Below are 12566 nucleotides of genomic sequence, written 5' to 3' on the forward strand. Positions count from 1 at the left end.
CTTTTTGCAGTATTTATTAATTTATCTTTTATCAAAATTCCAATTTTCCATATCTTCAAAACAAACCAGCTTATTTGAAAGATCCCAAGTTTATTTTAATATTATTTGCTTGCTGCTTTTTTTTCAGCTTTTTACATTTTTTGTTAATTATAGGCTATGTACTTGACAAAACAGCCATTTTTTTAATTTTTTTTTTTTTACCATTTTATGTTTATCGCCCACCTCCTTTTCCATATCTCTCCATCAGCCTTTTCAAAATTTGTCCCTGCCCAAGCCCCATTTGTGCTTGGTCATCAGAACCTGAGTCACTCCTCTTGACTCAGCATTTGGTCCATCACTGAGCAGAACTGAGAGCCTTTTGATGATGACTGTTTTGAATGCCAGCGCTCTCCTCGCCTTCACGCAGACCTGGCTCTGCTCCATCGTTAGGAGCTGCTGGCCCTCCGCAATGCACCAGCCTCCTCATATTTTTAAGTGATCGCCGACATAATTTATGAAGCCAATGAAAAATAAAGTCTGCAATGCTGTAAAATAAAAAGAAAGTTGGATTATTTATTCACGGGCGACTCAGCAGACCAGATTTCCACTGCGTTTGGTTATTCAGGTTTGCTGTTAAAAGAGCTCTGTTAGACTTATTTAATGTAATAAAGATAAATTTGTCTTGTCACCGTACATATACATTGTCAATACAGCAGTTGTCAAAATGAGGCCGCTGTGTGATGCATCTAATTATGAAGCGCTTTTTATCGTCTACAAAAAGTAGGAAGTAAGGGTTGTTGCTTGCATGTTGTTAGCATGCTAGTTATCGTTAGCATTACTGTGAGGGCGAACTTTGGTCTTTGAAAGTTGTGAAATGTGCTTATAAACTCATCACAATGAGGAATAACTCTGCAAATCATTTACCATTAAGTAGTTCTGTTTTTCAGGGGCTGTGCCTGATTCTTTTCATGTAATAAAGTAAAATTTGCCATGCCCTAAATATATTATATCAAGTATAGAGAATTTTTTTATCATCCACAAACCAGAAAGGCTTATGCATTGTGAGCATGCGTGTTGTTGTTAGCATTACCGTGATGGCCTCTGAAAGTTGTCAAAGTGCTTATAATCTCATCACAGTGAACAATTAGGATGCTAGGAATGTGTTAGGAAAGTTTCTCTTGTTTTTAAGATGGTAAAAATCAGGTTTGTGCTTTTAAAAGAATTGGAGGCCCATTTTAGGTAGGCAGTTTTGAGATGGGAGATATGCGTTCAGGGTATCAAGGTAGTGCAGGACGTTTTGGCTCTGCTGTAGGAATGTGTTCACGTGAGCAAACAAACTAGCTGTGTTTGGCATTGTGGTTGATGTTCTGGGCGTCTGCGCTCTGGTTTGTTGATTGCCTCCTCGGAGCTGTTCATAAATGAATGTGCAAGACTGTTTTTGTTGCAAATTAGAACAACAATGTGTGATTTTCTAGAACATGGTGTACCTGCTTGACAGGTGCTACAACACATAATAAAGTGTTATGTGTTCATGCAGAAAATGAATAAAATCAAATAAGTTAATTTAAAAAATGCTGTAATTGCTCAAATAAAACTACAACCTCCATCAAATTACATCAAGATTGGCACGCATAATGCAAAAACAGCACTTCTGTCAACATATTAGGTATAAAAATCATTGCATACTGGCCGTAAAACTCTTAATATATGATATGACATTATTTAAATAGAATAATGTCATTTTACATCTGGATTCTCAATGCTAATACTGCCAAGACATAGGGAAAGTTAATGCTATGCCTGCCTGTTGCTAGCCTACATGTTAGCAAAGTTAGCTGACTGTCACTTTAGGGAAATCTGTTGCATTTGCTCCATCTTTCAAAGCTGATGGAGTTAACTCTCATTCATTATTCTCTAGATAGAGGATTAGTCAGTTGAGCATGTTTTAAGAGTAATATTAGTTCTTTCTTCATGATATACTTTATTTGATTGTAAGGACTTTAAGCCTACGCCATAAAATTAACAGTTATAAACCCCAAATGTTACTTGTTTAAAAGGGAAATTGCATAGGATAAAATATACTGAGGGAAAACTCTATAAATCTAACACAAAATGCTTACATTCATTTTAAACAACCTTTTCCAGCCATGCTCGTGCACTTATTCACATTTCTCTCGTTACATGTAACCACAATAGAGCCTTCATAAAGAGGTGTTGCGGAAGTAAACATCCAAATAATTATTAGGCCTGGAATCATGCACATGCCTAGCGCATCGAAGCGTGAAAGTAAATAAGGAATTAACGTCTGATTGTGCCGTCTGTTCCTGTTTAGAGCTGTTGCTTGGAAACGGCACTAAATCACATTGTTCCACATATGGTGCATCTCTCGTAGCATTTAACCCCAGTTCTGGGCTTGTAAACAGGAGAGCCGCTATCCATGGCCTCATTGTTCCTGGCGTCATTATTACTGACAGCCCCAAATGACTTGAGCGATGGCAAAGGCTCATCGAAAATTAACCCCGCTCGCCATGTTTACCCGCGCTAAATCATGTTGCTCATTGGGGCTGAAACAGAAGACGCAGAGAGGGTACGGAGAGAGGAGGGAAGGGAGAAGGGGAGAGGGGTGGAGGGGGGGGGCTCACATCCTGACATCTGCGGAGCACCTGTCCGCAGCCGTGCACGTCGGCCCTGCCAGAGCACACTCGCACACAGCTATCTCCGCTCAAGTCCTGGAAAACAACATGGATTCAGTTCAGGCTAATACTCCCAAGCTGCCTGTGCATTCCTCGCAAAGTAACTCAAAGTGTAATTATGGTGGATTTGAGAAAGTTTGAATAGAGTACAGTAGAGGTTATTTGCCATTGCACAAGGTTAAAACGCAAACTAGGGGATTATAAAAGTATTAAAATAGCATGTACTGCATAAAAAAGTTGAGAAAAAAAAACATCTAAGCAAGCACACAGTTTAATTTCCACTTCTGCAGTTTACTGGATTCAATTCAATTTCACACTTACATCTGTCCATTATAGCCCGCAGGCCAAAATGCCTTATCAGATGCAGATGTGGGTAGAGTAGCCAAAAACTGTACACAAGTAGGACTACCATTACTTCAAATAATAGTTCTCAATTAAAAGTATTACATTTTGGTCCAGGAAACTATTTGGGGAACGTACGAATAATTATAAGAGTACCTATCCAGACGTAAGCATTCATAATTTAAACTCCATTAAAAGTATGGAGTATTTAGACAGCAAAATACTTAAGTAATGTGCCAATCACATCTGACCAGACGTTATATGCAATGCAATATACAGTTGTAATCAGTCAAGTGTAAATATTGTATAATGGCAATGTAAGTTGAAAAAAATAAGGTTAAAGTTGTTGTTATAATGCTTTAAACAACAAAGTGGTTCTTTTGGCATATTCGACTTGTAACTTCAAGTTAGTACAGTCCAGACCCCACTTATCACATATTTTGGAGCAATTTCATACCATACTCCTGAATACTTTTTCCCTTGTCCAAATTGTGTCATAAAACTACATGCATTTTGAAATCCTTTTTAAATCAATCATTAAATGTGTAGCTTTAACCACCTCGTGCTCTACACTATATGAACACTCAGCCTGCTCTACATACGTACACACAGTCAATATTGCTGCGAGTGTCCTACTAACCTCCCTGACTAACCTTATCAGCGTGCTCCCATCACTTCCTGCTTCGGTGGGAGTCATTGTGTAAGCTACACTAGTTCAGAACAAAGCTATAGGAGTGTTTTTTTTTTTTTCCTCAAAGGGGGACAGAGGAGAGAGACTGGCCTTCATCAGCCATCGCCACCCGCTCGGAAGTGATTCAAAGCAGTGGCGTGTGCACAGGAGGTCAGCCGGCCTCTTTCATGTGGGCCCGTTGCATAATGCTATCAGGGAGCCTCACTATTTACATTACAGAGAGAGGACAGAGTTAAGGCCAGTGCAGGCGGTTTGGTGTGGATAGAGTAATGTTGCGTAATCATTGAACAGTTCTGATGTTTTTTTATGGTTTGTTTATCAGAGACACAGTGCACATAACATCGACCTGTGCAAAATAATAAGTATGTTGTGCAAAATAATAAGTATGTTGTTTGTGCCAGGTTATAGCAAAGTTGCTCATGCTGGTAGGAGATCCGTCACCTGCTTGTCTCTTTGGAGATGTTACTACTTTCCCAGGAATGGTTCAATAAAAAAAAGAAAAACCTTGAAAAACATGTGATCTTACTGTGAGATGGGGCACCTCTCCACAGATCTGACCTGTATCTTGGCCTTGTAGGGACAGTTGCTTGTTTCCATACAGATAGATAAGTTTAATGCCATACTGTGGTGACAGACTCTACACCAAAAAAGTTTTTAGTGTATCTTTAATGTTAAAATCAATGCCAGTACAATACAGTATCCCAGTGTTGAAAATGCTTATATTGGGGGACAAATCTGGACTGAATTTGGCAATTTTCTACAAATTTTGCAGTTGATTTTTATAATTACTAATACCCAAAAGGCCTTATTGTTTGTTGTATGTACAGTGTAATGCATTTTAACTATGTAGCTTCTTCAGTTGCATATTTTGCACAACATACATATTGGATTGCATTGATGTCATTCATTTAAAATCTGTTTCTTTTTTATCAGCAGCACATTTAGACCTGTCACAATAACAAATTTTCAAGTGCGATATACTGCTGAAGTAAATATAGATGATAAACGATAATACTGACACAAACAATAAAGAATTAGAAGCACATTATCTCAGTTTGAACCCGTACATATCTCATCTTGTATGTTTATTTGCTTAAAGGGACCTGTCCTCTACACAGCTCGAGCACAGTACGATGATTGTATTGTTACGCAACAATAGTTACATTGCATAATCTGTGCTTTGCTTAAAAAGACATGTGGGGACTGAAGTAGGCGGCTGTCATTTGCTGGAGATGCTTCAAATGCCTGGAGAGTGCAGAGGAAGTGCAAAGTTGAGTGCTGACATGCTGTAGTTTATGGTGGAATATGTCTTACAGTTACCCAAAAGATTCTGTTTTTATTGGACAAGCAGCTAATCCTTCATCAGCTGTAAAAGGAAGTAAGTGGGACCCAAACCATGCAAAATAGGTCTATCCTCCAGCTAAGTACTTCAAACCATGATCCTGGCTCACATTTGGACAACTTGGGTCCCTCGGGTGCTGCGCTGTAGCCGCCCTCTGCTCTTGGTCGCCCTCATGCCACTGAAAGATCGGTCACATGTAAAGAACGTATTTCCCTTATGATGTCAATAACTTAATATCAGACATTTTTGGTTATTAAAAGTGCATTATGTAACTTTATTTTTTTTTTTTTTTTAGTAGGGCCGTCACCTGTTTGCCTTAACGGAGACATGGTTGTTTTGCCTGGAATGTTCCATGGTATGGCATTAAACTTCTCTATGTTCCATTTATTTAATTTTAGGTGTGTCTATTGCCTTCTTCTTTATGGAGATAGATGAGTTTGATGCTGTATTGTTGAACATTTCAGGCAAAGCAATGACATCTCCATGGAGAAAAGCAGGTGCCTGACCTTCCACCAGAAAAGTTACACATTGAACCTTTAATAAGTTGTAAATGGGCATTATTTTGCAATATACTGCATTGTTTGATGGACATTGTCACAGCTCTTATTTTGCATAAATAGTTGTCATAATAATGATAGTAGTATTCGTAGTAGTTGCACTGAAAGCAATACCAGTAATGATCAGTAGGAGTGGACGTAGTTACAGTGGTACCAAATATTCTGTTGTATACATAGTGTAAACTGCGCATGCATCAAAATTTACATTTGTTTTGTTATTTTTATGCAACAATACAATAGTGCAAGCACACATCCTGAATACTTCTTTGAACATACTTTAGTATCCTCATTAACATCAAATTTACATAATAAACAATAACCCCTTTCTCAACCCTGTCATACTTAGCTTTAGCAATAGCTGACCACACAAGCCCATGTATCCAGTGCCTGACAGCTAACTGCGTGTCTGTGTCCTGTCCCAGATAACAGCAGTATGCAGAGAGGCGGCGCTACTGGCCCTACAGGAGGACATCAAAGCCCAAAGCGTCCAGGCCAGGCATTTGGAGCAAGCCCTGATCACCGTGCAGCCCCGCGTCCCTGACTCCCTCATCCAATCGTACATCAGATATCAGCAGAGGCACAGCGGAGGTCTGGCCCTTTTCTGACCACACCATCACAACACACAGACAGCAGTCATGTGAGGAAGACAGAGGGCCTCTGAGCTGTTTCTTACTACTGTGTGCATGCTGAATAAACAGGGCAGCTTTCCACATTTGAACTTGTTGTTTTGTTTATTTTGAGTTAAGAGAACTCAGATGGTAGTAATATTTTAGTATATTTAATATTATACATATTTGAGGTTAGAAATCACCATTATTATGAATTCAGTGCATCCTTGAAGTTAACCATGTTTGACCTGTGGATGCTGTGAACAAGAAACAATACAGTCAGAATAATAAAAATGTACATTTGGTTTTAGAACAATACAATCTCACCATTGTACAAATGAGCTATAAGCCACATACAACTTTACTGGAACAAAAACTATGGAAAACTGTTTTGTAAATCAGATTTGTGAATTAAATGTACTTTCTGCTTGTTAGATGTGTATTTTTGTCTTATTTCGATTATACTAACATATATCCAAGAACTATTATAAGTCATCTAGACCAATGCCTTTAGTTAATTACTATGTAACTACCAACACATTACAATAATGTGTTAATATAATATATATATATATATATATATATATATATATATATATATATATATATGCATGTAAAATTCATCCATTCATCCAGTACAACTTCTATATACTGGTATCTCCCCTATTTCCCTTTGTAGTTTTGTATGAACAGGCTCATGTATAATTGATCACTTTGTCCAATTCAACAAGTGTCCGGTCTGTTGCATACACTGAGCTGCAGTTAACGTTGCGCCAGATGGAGACCAGGCTGGGTCTGTGTGTGCCGTTTATGAAGGGCGCACACCAGCAGGCTGTTCCCTCTCTCACGTGCACCCATGGAAAATGAGCTAATTACAGTCATGGTGAGATTTCCGCGCGCGCACTTCCGACCACAGCGCGAGGATCCCGGTGGCCATCTGTCGCTACGGGACACTCTATCAGTCCAGTGTTTGGCTGGAGCACGTTTAAGTTCGTGCGCCACAACGCTTTTCCTTTCGCACCCTGTTAAGTGCACTTAGGCCTCCGTTGTGCGCCTCTTTTCTCAGGCATGTGTGACCCGGAATGGCACCGGGGGTCACGCATCCATTGATTTTTCCATTTGAATGGGATAAATTGACTTTGTATTGAACTTCCTTTTCTCATGGATCCGGATGTAGCGCATCCGCGACACCAATCAAACCAGACAGTCAGGAACAGAGGGGAGGAGGGGTGCGTTAGGGGGGAGGGGGTCTGTCCCCTGGCTGCGGGCTGCTCTGCATTTAAGGTAGTCTGGATTACACCAGCGCCTCTATCTCTAACCCTGCACAAGTGTCCACAGAATCTCAACTTTACTGCAAGTACACTGTAGTACAATAGTACCTGTTTCAGTGCAACAAAATGTAAAGCTTCTGAGACACGGACACATGACAAAATGCATTCTGTTTGCACATGCATTGATTTTGATCAGTTTCTAGTTCTATAGGTATAGATTATTACACAACATTACATTACAAAACAATATTAAATGTTGTTACACTGTTTGCAAATGTGATTTACAGCTTAATCAATAATAACAATGCCTGTTATATTTGATGTTTTAATGTAGGAAAAATATAATAGTCAACCAAGAAAATACTAAATACACACTATTACTTTAATGACTTCTTCTGACATGAACAGACTTTTGATAAGATACTTAAATAAATCGCATGAATAAGAATTATTTGCCTTCTCCATTGTAAAAAGTATAATAACCCTAGTTTTGTGCTACTTATTGTTACTGATAGGCTGCTGTTGCTATTTAGAGTATCATTTGGGTCTGTTAGGTTATATGAAACGTTGCGCTGCTTCATGACTACATTTAGAAGGAAATCGACAAACAAATGAGTGCGTAAAACCAAAACCATGTAATCCGTATACCTGGCAAAAACAGACTTAGACGTATCTTTGGCAGAGTACGTCCTGTCCTTGTATTACAGACAGGTCTATTCCTGAAAGTGGGCACTCATAGAATAAACAGACTTGTATTGCGTCACGAGGCTTTTTACACTTCACATTCATGAGGCACACAGCGGAAGCCCCTCGTGCGCAGCGTGTGGGGCGTCAAGTCTCCGGTCCACCTTAACTGCTGCACACTTCCCTCTCGGCCGGCCTTCCACATCTGCCCAATGAATCAGGAGCGGATGCGATGTATCCTTTTTCAGTGCGGTGAATGGCCAATGGGAGTTGGCTTGTGGAGCAAACACTGAGCTGTGCGCTTCCATTCATTCAGTGCTGAAGTGGCTCGCAGAGAAGGACGGAGCGCACGAGAACGAGACGAGAGAAGAGCTGCGACTCATCCGGCCACAGCACAGCGCACACGGGACGCACGACTCTTGGATATATCTACTGTTTATCTGCAACTTGGAAACGGACTGTACGTGATTTGTGAACGTCGCCGTTAATAGTTTTTACTTGGATATACAATCCGCGCTGTCCCGGGACACATGCGCGCGTGAACTTCTCCACAAGTGTCCCAGCAAAAAAAAAAAAAGGAATACAGGAATACAGTCGCACTGGATTAACAGACTGTGAATGTTATGTTTTAAGATGACCAGCCGCTGCGCTTTTATGGAGTTTCATGGGCTGTGTATTTGATGGATTCCACTGTATGGATGATTGCATATAGGTACGTATCCACCGCACTGTTTACCCTGGCTGCACTCGCTTTATAGCCTTCTGCGTACATAGTGCAATTGTACGACTTTCATGCTTTCTTCATCGCTGTGCAGATTTAAGGGATTAGGTTTGGGTAATGGTAAACCGTAGTCTCGTTGGGGCAGGGATCCCTCGACAGTTGGATGTGAAATAACACGACTTTCACGCGGACGTCCTTTCGTGGCTCTTCAGTAACAAACACCCCTCCCCCACGCCGCTTGTTTTCATTCATAAGTTTTTTTTTTGCCGTCTGTTTGGATGCGTCCTCTTATGTCTGCACATTAAGCGCTCCAAGTCTTTCTGGTGCAAAAACTTTTGTAAAGCGGCGGTCGTCTCTCCTGCGTAATGCGCGTTGGAAAGTGATTTTGATAGAGTAAAATAATATTCTACGATTAATATTTCAAGTGCGCTTTAAGCATGACTGTGATGTGATATTACACTATCTAAGTTTACAAAAGCTGGTTAAATGTAACACTTTTGCCTCCGTTTTCTTTCTTTATGCCATCAAATCCGGAGATCCACTCGTTCGTAAACGTTTTTCATGCGCACTCAAGGTATCTTCCTATGGCATTAAATAAAGCATAGTTTGACTATGTTTAAACGGCGGGTTTGTTTTTCTTCTTGAGCCTGAATCTGGTCGGAACTCGCTCTGACCTTAGTTCTTCTGCTCCACTTTTGTCCTGTTTCCCTGAAAGCCTTTTGGGGCAGTAATAGAATACTAAGTGAGGCAGCTCATTTAGTTCCTTTGGATCGTGTCCTCATTTCGTCGCCGCGGTGCATTTAAATGTTAACTAGTCATACAAATGGAAATGAGCAGGGGAAGTATTTGTAGGGCCTTGTGAAGTTTAGATGTGTGCGTATTGGGAGGAAGGTACAAGAAGTCTTGTTAATCGTCAACGTTTTTTTCCGGAGTACGCTCACTTAGAGGGATCAAAAGTGACATGTTGTCACGCTGAGGACGTGAGGCGAGAGGCAGGCTAAACTTATACTCTGGATATAATGCGGGTGCAGCCGTCCCTTCCCTGTACTTATGTAAATAGTAGACAGAAATCCTTGCATGATTCCAGTTAAACTCCTCTATAGCAGCAGATTAGCTCTGTGTCAGATGTGCCATGTTTAGTCTCTCTCTGACCATGTCCCTCTGCCTTTGTCTCGGCTCGTTGCCCCCCTCTGCAGGTTTTCAGATGCATGCCAAGTCCACGGTGAATGTCGGAAGTGGTGATACCCCCAGATGGAGCTCCAAAGTCAACATGGCCCGGGTGGTTCATTAGTGGTGATCCAGCAGCCTTCTCTCGAGGGCCGCCAGAGGTCGGATTACGAGCGGGAGTTCCAGCATGCTGCCATTCTGTCTCTGGACCAAATCAAGGCCATCCGCTCCAGCAACGAGTACACAGAAGGGCCCTCTGTGGTCCGGAGGCCCCCTGCTCCCCATACGGTCCCCCGGCCTAAGCAGGACAAGGAGGAGAGGACTCATGAGGTCATCCTTGTCAACAACAACTATGAGCGGCACCCTGTAGGAGGCATGGTGCCCCGGGTCCCTGGCCTCAGCCGCTCCACCAGCACAGGGAGCGCTGCCAGCTCAGGGAGCACCGGCAGCGCATCCTCAGAGCAGGGACTTCTGCCCTGTTCTCCCCCCAGTCGGCCCCCCATGAGCTTACCCCACAGAGTGGAGCGGCCCATCGGGACTCAGCCCAAACCCAAGGCCCCATCACAAGGACCCAAATTCCACCACCCTCCTCCTGAGGCCCCACTAAAGCCTCCAACCAAGGGCAAGTCGGACTTGTTTGTTCCCGTGGCGGCCGGACACCAGTTTATCTGTGAGTGCTGTGGGAAGTGTAAGTGCAGTGAGTGCACAGCTCCTCGGACTCTGCCCTCATGTTTGGCCTGTAACAGACAGTGTCTGTGCTCTGCGGAGAGTGCTCTGGAGCATGGCACCTGCATGTGTCTAGTCAAGGGCCTGTTCTACCACTGCTCCAATGACGATGAGGGGGACTCATGTGCGGACCACCCCTGCTCTCTGTCCCACTCCCACTGCTGCTCGCGCTTCCTGTGCATGGGATTAATGTCGGTACTCTTTCCCTGTTTGCTATGCTATCCTCCGGTAAAGGGCTGTCTGAAGGCCTGCCAGAGCTGCTACGACCGGGTGCAGCGGCCTGGCTGTCGCTGCAAGAACTCTAACACTGTCTACTGCAAACTGGACAGCTGGCCACACAGCCAGGGAAAGCCCTCCTGATGGCTCTGTGACATGGATATACTGACAATAATAATGATAGTCACAAATTAATGTTTATCAAACATTTAAGCACCTCCCACCGGCCTTCCCTCTGCACTGTGGAACCTAAGGAGCTATAGCAAAGGAGTAACGAAAACCACTCAATTTTTTATTTTTATTTCTGGATCAGGACCATGTTTTTACAGACCAGTGTTTCCCTTAACTCTTTCTATGTCTGTCATCAGTTCCTCATTAACACTATTTTTATATATCAAGCGTATTTCTTCCGTTTTAGGTAGGCAGTCTCCTCTGGGCCCTGGTGCCCAGCTGGTGCTGCCTCTCACCAAATCTGTGAAGGACGATCTATTATAGGGCAATTATGTAGCTGTTACCTGGTATTCATAGCGCGCAGGTATGTTGAATTAATGGTTGCTGCCACATGTATACTGTGGTTCCATGTTTCATTTATGAAAGCACATCCATCTCATAGTATTTCACCTACACCTGGATATGTTTCTCTACTTCCTCCCATCCGGACTTCACCCTGTGGCATTCTCCCATGGTTTTGTTTTCCGTTTGTGTTCAACTGTATGCTCAAAATCCATAAGAGGAATTCTGGCTATTTTTTAAAAAAAGAGAAAAAATGTCTGTTAAAACATTTTTTTGTTGTTGTAAAAAATATTTATTATGTGAAGCTCTATTATTTTATGATATTTATTGCAAGAGACAGTCTTAAATTTACTCATGTCTGAATATAACAATATCAAATACTTACTGAAAAATTAAAGGGTGGCACAAAAGAAAACTATGTTAACTTTAATGCAGAAAATATATTAATTAATGAAAACATAGCCTTGTGTTTGTCGTGATTTGGGTCTATTTCGATCATTGTCTAACATATATTTGCATGAATGAGTGATAACTGGTCACAATTTCAAGCAACGAGTAGAAACAGCTTGCAGCACTGAAACGCAACTGTTTACATTCTTTGAGGGCTTCTTCGCTGCTGTTCTCCTCGCTAACCTTGAAAGCTAAACAATACAGGTCATTGCCACGGTTAGCCCCAAAGCTGCTAGCATCAACAAGAGCCTCTACATTTCCATGCTCACAGGAAGTAACTCTAGTCCCCCCCTATCCGCCCTCCTCCCCACTTTAGCTGACTGCCAACGAGTCACCGCAAAACTATGCACTGTAGTTTATTCCCTGGGCTTTAAACGCAGCTAGATCGGGATGTTCCCAAACTCCCAAATGGTCTCCATATTGAGCAGTGTGTATGTGTGCCTTGAGAAAAGTAGAGGGCGGCCATTATGAGTTAAGCTAGGGCCACCTGTTCAAAGATAATAAACTAGAGGGGCTATCAATGCTGGGGCTTTATTTTTTTTACGGCACAGTTCCTGCACTAAAGCCAACAACCCCCCTGGACTTGCCGTGACCCACACCTCTCCA

The 12566-nt window shown here is 42.0% G+C and overlaps 2 protein-coding genes across 2 annotated transcripts in view; both read left to right on the forward strand.

Moving 5' to 3' along the window:
* spata5 (spermatogenesis associated 5) overlaps positions 1-6645 on the forward strand; it is a 137577-nt gene extending 130932 nt beyond the window's left edge. Inside the window, exon 17 of the mRNA XM_033973936.2 lies at positions 6027-6645. Within this exon, the coding sequence (XP_033829827.1) occupies positions 6027-6209 (183 nt within the window). The 3' untranslated portion in view covers positions 6210-6645. The remainder of the gene's footprint in view (positions 1-6026) is intronic.
* Positions 6646-8340: 1695 nt separating this feature from the next.
* Positions 8341-11969, forward strand: spry1 (sprouty homolog 1, antagonist of FGF signaling (Drosophila)). The gene is made up of 2 exons (XM_033973930.2): positions 8341-8879; positions 10085-11969. The coding sequence occupies exon 2, from the start codon at positions 10140-10142 to the stop codon at positions 11139-11141; it is 1002 nt and encodes a 333-aa protein (XP_033829821.1). The 5' UTR covers positions 8341-8879; positions 10085-10139; the 3' UTR covers positions 11142-11969.
* Positions 11970-12566: the final 597 nt, after the last annotated feature.

This window comes from Periophthalmus magnuspinnatus, chromosome 10 (assembly GCF_009829125.3).
Source record: "Periophthalmus magnuspinnatus isolate fPerMag1 chromosome 10, fPerMag1.2.pri, whole genome shotgun sequence".
Classification (NCBI taxonomy): Eukaryota; Metazoa; Chordata; class Actinopteri; order Gobiiformes; family Gobiidae; genus Periophthalmus; species Periophthalmus magnuspinnatus.